Source organism: Nansenia antarctica (assembly GCF_963989245.1).
Source record: "Nansenia antarctica genome assembly, chromosome: 6".
Taxonomy (NCBI): Eukaryota; Metazoa; Chordata; class Actinopteri; order Argentiniformes; family Microstomatidae; genus Nansenia; species Nansenia antarctica.
This window is the reverse complement of record NC_137676.1, coordinates 12,423,691-12,432,834: the sequence shown is the minus strand read 5'-3', so window position 1 is coordinate 12,432,834 and position 9,144 is coordinate 12,423,691. Positions and strand designations below refer to the sequence as shown.

Sequence of the window (9,144 nt, the reverse complement as noted above, 5' to 3'; positions counted from 1 at the left end):
TAATCCACTTATGTACAATAGCTTCATAAGTCACAAAAAATATACAATACGTATGTAGGCACAGCAGTAACCGTTGCCAAATCCTATTACCCAATCGGAGTAGTCTTGAGTCCATCAGTATACATTTAGGTGTTTCCGAATGTGTGCGTGTGTGTGTTCATACATGTATTTGTCAACACTCAAGCCTCCTAAAACCATACGGAAAGAAATGAACAGTCCTTTCAACTTTCCTGTCCTGTGAAATGACCCTTTTCCCCTTCCTTAGCTTGAGGCGGGGCTGATGACATCAGTGCACTGAGGCTCACAGAAGTGTCCGAAGCGACCGTAGACGTCACGCGCCCGAACGGCAAAGTAATACGTGGATCCAGAGACGAACTGAGTCAACGTGCAGGCCATGGGCAGCGGGAGGGCCTTCACCTCCCCGATCTTTTTCCAGTGCTGCTGGGCCGAGGACGGGCCGCTGGCCTCCTGGTGGTAGGCGAACAGGTGGTAGCTCTCCACGGCAGCACAGCTGCGGTCCGTCTCCGCCACGCACCAGGACAACACAAAGCCGTTCTGGCTCTGCACCCGGGCCAGCTTCAGCTGAGGCTGCTGGGGGGGCGAGGTCTGGGTGGCCTCCAGGGGCAGGCGTGTGGGGTTCGGGGGGGCGGTGGGTAAGGGGGGCAGGGCAGTGGAGGGGGCTCTAGTAGTGTTGGTAGTGTTTCCCAGGCGTGCTTTCGGTGGGGAGTCCTACGGGAGGAGATATGAATTAGTGATCAGATATATATTAACAATCAAATGAAAGGTCCAGCATGTAGTTTTAAGAGGCTTTTAAAAAACTAGTAAAAACACATCTTTTCTCCCTGGCCTTTGACCTGAGGTGAGCCTGCCTTCCCGACACTGCACTCTTTGCACTTTTATTTGTACTGCACCTTGCTTTTAGTGTATTTTTCTATTTTGTCTGTTTTTTTCTTTAATCTGTATCCCTTTTACCTTGTTTTTCTCTTTATATTGTATCTGTTAAGCACTTTGGGCGGCTCTTGTCGTTGTACATTTTGTGCTATATAAATAAACGTTACTTACTTACTTACTACTTACTTAAGAGTACAATAGACAAGATATTTTAGAGAAAAGTTTCATATGTATTTTATTTTGATTAACATGTGTGTGACACAGGCCTATACACATTTACTCCATATTGAATGGAATTTCGGACCCTGGAATTTCAATAAATAAATGTGCACTTTTGTAGTAGATATCTAGAATCTCACCAGAGGGGGGCGATGGTGGACCGTGAGTTGAGGACTGCTCACGGAACTTTGAGGAGATGCTCTTGCTGTAGTACCTTTGGCAAAAATAAAAAAAATCTCAAATTACACACAGTTTCTCAAGATAAATACTAATAATAATCTTTGATAATAATAATAATTAATAATTTATTTAATTAATATAGCGCTTTTCCGAGGCTCAAAGACGCTGACAATATAGGGAATATGGGAAACACAGAAACAACAAGTAACATGGAACACAGAGTCAGCGAACGGGGAGGGGGGTGTAGAGTCCGGTGATATTATCCTATTCTCTACTCGGATGATGAGGGTTGAAGAAATGTCATGAGGATATGACAAAGTCATTCATTATATACACATGCGCACACGCGCACACACGCACACACACACACACACACACACACACACACACACACACAGCATTGTGGGCCTCACCAGTAGGAGTGCTGATCAGTGGGGGAGGCCCAGGGGTACGTTGGGTAACCGAAGAGGACGCTGTTGTCACTTTGGCCTTACTTACACCAGTCACTAAGGAAAAGAGGAAAGAGGGAATTATTAAAGGACGATAAAAAGAGGTTATAAAGAGAGGAGGAAAGTGTGAGGAAAACTAGACGAGAGAATTGCAAAGAGAGGAGAAAATAATCGTTCTTCTGGGAGAAATTATGTGTTTTTAACTGAATTAACAATGAGGAGGGGAGTAGGAATGAAACGATCAATGGAATAGAGGTGAAGAAAGTGAAGGGATGGTGTTCGGTCTTCCTCACCTTGCACGTCGTCATCATCCTCAGTGAGATCTATGAAGGAATTTTTGAGACGAGGCCCCTGGCCAGTAGTTTTGGTTGGGATAGACCCTGTAGCTTGATTATCTGAAAATGAGAAAGATGACATTGAGAGACATTGCACGGAATGTTTGGAATAAGGCGGCGTCTGCTAAATGCCAAAAATGCATGGCGTTGCTCTCTGAGTGAATTGAAAGGTAAAGTCACTTCCATTCGCAGGACAGGCCCCAAAACGTTCTGAGCCACGGTCTTAGTGGACCATCCCTGACTTGGGGTCATGGGGATCTTTTTTGGAACTTCGGACCAGGGACATAGTTTGCTCCTCCCTGCTCACCCCAAGTCCTCAGAATCACGCTGGGTGATGGAAACACTACTTCCCAAAAAAATACTACTGCTTACACCAAGAAAAGACTGGTGTGGGACCAAGTCCTAATGGAAGGACACCATTTGAAGAGCAATATATACAAACCAAATTAATTGTCTGTTACGACCTAACCCTAACCGTTTATGTAAAAGGAATCACGTGTATTCAATTAAAAAAACGATTGTAAAAAACAAATAATAATAAATGGGTGCTGTGGGTGCTCTACATTACACATTTTTGGCTCCTGCGACTTACTCCGGAGCGACGTATAGTCCGGAAAATATGGTACTGCCAAATGTATGTAGTCATTGCAGTGTAAGTGGCTTTCGATACAAGTGTCAGATAAATGGCATATATTATATATGATTATATATTACAAATAACCAAAAACTATCTATAAAAAAAAAAAAACTGTCACAGTAAACCTGTTAAGGACAAACCCACCTGTCTTGGACGTCATGGCGGTCCCAGAGGGAGTCCCTGGAGCGGCCGAGCCTGTAGCTGCCGGTCCTGAAGCCGAAGACAACGAGGACGACGAGGACGACACCACCCCCGCCACGGGGGCGCACATCGCCGGCGCCCTCGCTGTAGTCACTGACACCCCCGCACTGGGCGTACTAATACCCCCCGCGCCCCCCTGGTACACCGCCCGGGCCAGGGTCACCTGGGCCGGGGAAAGGCGGGTGTTGGAGGCCTGAAGGCCAGAGACCGTGGTGGACATGATGGCGGTGGAGGGGGCCGCCTTGAGGATGTAGGTGGTGCCGGGGGTGGTGGTCATGGCCTTGTTGAGGGAGTTGACCGAGCCGAAAGAAGAGACAGGGATGTTGACCAGGGTCCCGGGCTGGCCGTTCACGCCGGACAGGGGCAGCTGGATGAGGAGGGGCTGGCCCTGGCCCACCATGTTGCCGCCCGACGTGGTTTTCAGCAGCAGGGTGCCTGTCTGGCCCTGGGAGGAGACGGTGGCGAGCGAGGAGGACGTGTTGGAGGTGGTGGGGATCAGGTGGAGGAAGGGGGTCTGCGACACCATGGCAGTGGTGGCGGTGGGCAACTGCTTGGACTGAGCTGGAGAGACTGACACAATAGAAAGGATAAGAACAGGTGAGTTCAGTAGACACGGTCTGCAGGCCAGGTAATGTTACAGGTCATGTATTAAATCTTTTTTTTTAAATATATCTCATGGTTGTGGGTTCGAGCCCCTAATTCAGTATAACATCCTTATCACACACAGGCAAGGGAGATATTCATGGGAGTAAGTCAGAGAAAGGATCCTCACCTGTAGTGTTGGTAGGACCCAGGGCTGTGGGCGTTTGCTTTACCTCCATAGTGGTCCTCACTAGCCTGTTTAGAGAGATGTAGAATGCTTTGAGTTGTTTTTAAGAAGTTATATAGACAAGGGAGGACAGAGCATGGGTCCGTGCTTTGACCCATACATTTTGGCCATTTAAACAATTCTTTGTGGGGCTTTTGTGATGAACATGAGACGGTCCACTCCATATGTAGGATTTTCCGGGAGTTTTGCTGTGTGCACTTAACATTTTGGGCAGGCGCTGTGGTGTCATACAAGCAAAAACAAACCCCCCCCCCCCCAAAAAAAACCTCAAACTTATTTTTGTATCAATAAAATAAAATCCAGAAAAATGTCTTAATCTCGAAATTATGTAAATTCAAGAATGTATTTTTTAAATTCATAGTTAAGTGTATTAAGGAATATTATGAGGCAACATACTTTTCATGGTTAAAGAACATAACACATCTTTACATTCATAACAACGATTGCAACTGCACCCATGAAGACTCTCCATCCAGAAATAATTTTGTAACCAAATTTCAATAGAACACACAGAAGTTTGCAAAATAAACGTATAATAACACGTAAAATACTATTTCGACATAAAGAAAAGTCTGCTTCTTTTCACTCTAAGCAGTTCATTGATAGAGTCCCGAATCTTTCTCCAGTCTTCACTGCACATATTGTTGAACCGATGTTGTAAATGCGCCTTCATAGTCTCTCGCACGTTGATGGGCAAGGCCTACGTAATTCACATTGTTGACCCAGTCCGAGTAGTGCTCGTAAGGGACTATGTTCCGGAACAGGTACACTGCGTAGCGTTCGATTCTAGCCTTCCCTGTGCCGGTTCTGCAGTCGTAATACAGCTGTCTCTCCCTCTCCTTGCTGAGGGGACGGAGGGTGATGTCTGCTCGTGTACTTCCTCTATTGTCTTGTTCCAGCGGCTCTTTCTTGATTGGTTGTCGTCTCTGGGTGATTGGCGGCTTTTCATCATCCTCCTCCTCTTCCTCTGTTTCCTCTTCCTTCTCTATTGACAGTAGCGGTGTCCTACCAACAGAGGGCGCCCGCCTCTCTCTCTGTACCCCAGACTGCATCTCCAGCGGCTGCCTTCGAAGCACGCTGTTGGGGGAGGAGAGGTGCAGTTGGATCGGGTTTCTGCATAACTGTATTACTGTGTACAGCATGAGGTTGATCAAGCTTCACATTGTATAACGTCACAAGACTCTGGACCTTGAACCACGTGGTGTTTTGCAGGCGAAAAAAAAAGAAAAAGAAAAAGATCGGCAAGTTGTGACTCATTTAATCCAAACAAAATAGTCAAGGTGGGACATTTTGGGGAAAATGTGAGAGAAAGGCACTCAAATGGTCAAGTCAAGGCGGTCCTGATAAAAGATAATTATGATCTGTTTTCCCGAAAGTATGGTTTTAGGCCCTTATTTCAATCTTTACAAGACTTAAATCTCCAGCCTTAAGTGTTAACGGATAACGTTCCAGGACAGAACCACACATGTTCAATCACGCGTTGTGTGTGTGGTTCCGTGTGTGGTATTGGCTTCAGGCCCGTATTGTCACGTTCATACAAAGGCACAATGATAAATCCACATACAATGATAAAAACACACTGCAGCATGATTTGAATGACAAAGGAAAGGAAATACATTTTACGCTGCAAAAAACCCCAAAACAATGAAAATGTGCAATCTCACATGAGTAAAGTAAAGTAAAGAAAACTGAAAGATTAGGTGAAGGTCTGCCATGGGGAGATTTAAATGTCTGAAAACTGTGAATACTGAGACTAATATATGATTTGTTGAGTGAACTAATACAGTACTATATAATTTACTGTAATATTTCAACTTAACAACACGCGTCTCACATTTATAGAATATATTCGCTGCTAAATCTGTTTCGAATACTCTTGGTCATAATATCCTAATGATCCTATGGAATTGCTTCCAAGTAATTAAAAGCCTTCTAAATAAGGAGGCAGCAGCAGCAGGAGTGGACACTTACCGTTGTGTGGGAGTGGTGGTTGTCACAGGTGCAGCCTTGGCAACAGGGGATGTGAGCACCTGCTAAAATTACAAATTAAATGAACATCGTTAACACTCCTTTAATTGGACAGCTCAATATGTATCGACTAGCTAGATGACCTCAAACTATTTCTGTGACACATATTATATATATATAGATATACTTTTAATGATCCCGCCACTACCAAAAGTACAAAACTTTTTGTACTATTCCCCCAATTGAAGCATTTTCCTGGTTGCAAAGAATTTACCTAGTAATTACATTTGAAATAATGAAAATGATGACATTTATTACCTCCTGTTTTGTTTTGTTTTCTGAGGCCTGGTTGGCCTCTCCACATTTTTTTGCTAGACTTGCAATCTTGGCCTGAAAAAGAGTCAGAGAGACAATGATAAAATGTGAGACTTTCTAGTTGTAAGGATAACATGTTATTGATGCCTCTCTTTTGTGCTTTATCTATTGCAAAGACTGACTTTGGCACAACCAAACTTTGGCACAACCCCCCCCCCCAAAAAAAACAAAAAAAAAACATAAATAAATAAATAAAATTAAATCTTCGTAAGATACACGTCTATTGCCATTCTCGTTTAATTGTTTTAATTTTTCAGGAGCTTACCTGTAATGTGTTAAAGTTGCTCTGGTGTTTGGTGGCACTGTCAATCTTCTCCACGCGTTCCTTCAGCTCCTGTAAATTCTGGTCGAAGACAGTCAGTTGCAGCACCCGCAACCGCTCCTCCACCAACTGCTGTACGACCTGAGGAAGAGAGACAATGAAAGGTTCAGACATTTACATTTTTGGCATTTAGCAGACGCCTTTATCCTAAGCGACTTACAACAAATACATTTGTCTAATTGAATCACCTATCCATCAGTCATCATAAGAAAAATAAATATATGCTAGGACCAGGGGCCATTGGCAGTCATAATGCTAGGGAGAAGGAAGAATTACTTATTTTTTCTTATTATTTTTTAATTAAATGTATTAAATATTTTTTTTCTATTCAGTCAAAAGGCATCAGGAACCAGGAGGAGGTTCGCACTCAAATAAGGCAAACTTCAGAACCATCTTATTTTTTCCAAATTACTATCTTATGTTTTCCCCCTCTATCATGCAGAAGTGCACACCCAAAGGTTTAGGCCGAAGCCTTCTTCAATGTGTGTGGCCTGAGCTAAAAATATAACAGAGACTCTTTCAAATCTGACACAAAGTAAACTATCTGGAATTTCCCCACAGGGAAGAAACGTCAACCCATGAGAACAAACAACTCGTCTTCCAATGGTCAGACAGTCAAACAAACCTTTTCAAGTTTAAGGCGACTGCCCGCATTCGCAGTGATTTTCAGCTCCAGCTGTGCTTCTAACGCCACGCCGTCCACCCTCTGCCTCTTCCCCTCTCTCTCCACCTTCACGTTGCCCTCAGGTGTAGGACGCTTCAGTCCAGACACAGTGCCCTTCTCCTCCTTCACAACTGTAAAGAGAGTGTGATGCAATTTGTTTAGTTAGCGGCCACCACAGGAATACATTTCCTTTGCAGCATACTTGTGCATTATGATTTTTTTTTATGTTTATGTTGTGTATTCCCATATTGCCCCCCCCACCCCCGAAAACTAATGTCCAAAAATCCTGGACCACTGGCCAGTTTAGCTAGGATAGGTCCTCCTGTTAGAATTTGTGATTCTGATTCTGCTTCATACCTGTGGCTGAAGAAGAGGTGGATGAGGGATGAGATGTGGTAGAATTAAACTCTGTGTGAACCTGCGCTTTCACTTTTATCTCCTTTTTCACACTGGAGGAGTCGACTTCCAACTTTTCCTTCATTTTCTTCTCCACCTTTACAGTTAATCCTTCCTTCGCTTTTTGTTTATCATCCTTCTCTCCCTTGTCCTCTTCCTCCTCCTCCTCCTCCTCTTTCATGTCCTGATCAGCCTCGGGGGCAGAGGTTGGGGAGGGATTGGGGGCTGCCTTGGTAGCCTTAGGGGCGGCTGTGACGGTAACCTTTGGTGAGCAGGACTTCTCCTCAGGGGCCTTGTTCTCTGTACTGTCCTTGTCCGTTTCCATGGCCACAATGTCATCCTGCTTCGTCCCCTTCGTCCCCTTGTCCTTCCCGGACTCTTTGGCAGACGTGCCAGGTGAAACAGCGGACTGAGAGGACTGAGAATCCTTAGCAGAATCCACGGCTTTGTCCTCTGTTGTAGCGCTCGTCTCCTGGAAAAGAGAACAACCAGATAAGTAAACTTGGCTACAGTTAGCGAGCCGCCAAACCACCTAATGCTAGCTAAAAAACAAACAAAGTTCCAGCAATGCTTGGACCCCCTAATCCATCTTCAGCAGTATCAAACCATGACCCAAATGTCCTCTTTGACCTGTTTTGACCTGTTTTGATCTTTGCTGTCTTGTAATACTAATATTATTTCTCTCTCTCTCATACAAACCTCTTTTTTCGCGCCAGTGGCTTCTTTCTCTTCTTTCTTCTTGTCCTCCATCTTTGTGGTCACCTCTTTGTTCTGTCCTTTCCCAGTCTCATTTGAAGGGGACACAGGACACTCTTTCCTCCCCTCTTCTTCCATCTTTTTCAGTTCGCTGTTTAGGGAATGGAATGGCGACGGGGGTGAGGGAGGGGTGCCTTCTTTGGCATTCGAACTTTGGGAGGGTGGGGAGGGAGACAACGATAGGGTCAACATCAGGGGTGGGGAGCGAGAGGCCTGGGAGAGAGGAGATGTGGAGCGAGAGCTCTTCAAGTCTGTGTCATTTTTTATCTTGTCTGCCCCCTTCTGTCCATCTGCTGTATGCGTGCCGTTGACTAGAGGGGTCTGAGAAGGGGGGGGCGAGGAATTTAACTGAGTAGGGACGGGGGACGACAAGGTGCTGTGGAGAGACTCCAGTTGCTGGCGGTCGCTTATTTTCATGGTCTTCCTCGCTCTGAAGATTTTCTTCTTCTCCTCCGCCACGGCAACTTCCATTTTCACCTGAGAAGAGACAAGCAGGGATGAGGCTGTTAGTCTAGCAGGTCAGAAACACCACAGTGACAGACAGGATCCATGGGAGGGTTACCAGCATTATCCACCCACCTGTTAACACCCACCTGCCCTCTACGCACCGCAGTACAGATGAGGCAGGCGCTGCAGTGTTTCAGAGCCAACACTAGGGGTCACTGTAGAACCCTGTGGGTTGTTTCCTCTCCTTTGTTCTATTCTGGAAGGTTCTTTTTCCATTGTGAGCTCTGCATTCTTAGCTATCCTTTTCAACAAGTCAGTTTACACAGCAAATGTGACCTCAGACGAGTCTTAACTACACAATCTCAAATCCTGGCGATAAGTCCAGCATTTCTTCGCTCACAACTTCTCTTAACTAATAATGCCATACCGTTAAAAAATTACACTCTTCCTAACATGACAGCAGTACCCACTGTAC

General features: G+C 45.1%; 1 protein-coding gene across 1 annotated transcript in view; it reads right to left on the bottom strand.

Moving 5' to 3' along the window:
- Positions 1-261: 261 nt before the first annotated feature.
- LOC308160293 (activating transcription factor 7-interacting protein 1-like) overlaps positions 262-9,144 on the bottom strand; it is a gene marked incomplete at both ends in the record, with an annotated part of 31,362 nt that continues 22,479 nt past the window's right edge. The window contains 12 exons of the mRNA XM_080534211.1: positions 262-729; positions 1,251-1,324; positions 1,704-1,796; positions 2,033-2,134; positions 2,856-3,473; positions 4,427-4,818; positions 5,713-5,771; positions 6,028-6,099; positions 6,350-6,487; positions 7,032-7,201; positions 7,773-7,938; positions 8,166-8,699. Of these exons, the coding sequence (XP_080390337.1) occupies positions 262-729; positions 1,251-1,324; positions 1,704-1,796; positions 2,033-2,134; positions 2,856-3,473; positions 4,427-4,818; positions 5,713-5,771; positions 6,028-6,099; positions 6,350-6,487; positions 7,032-7,201; positions 7,773-7,938; positions 8,166-8,699 (2,886 nt within the window). The remainder of the gene's footprint in view (positions 730-1,250; positions 1,325-1,703; positions 1,797-2,032; positions 2,135-2,855; positions 3,474-4,426; positions 4,819-5,712; positions 5,772-6,027; positions 6,100-6,349; positions 6,488-7,031; positions 7,202-7,772; positions 7,939-8,165; positions 8,700-9,144) is intronic.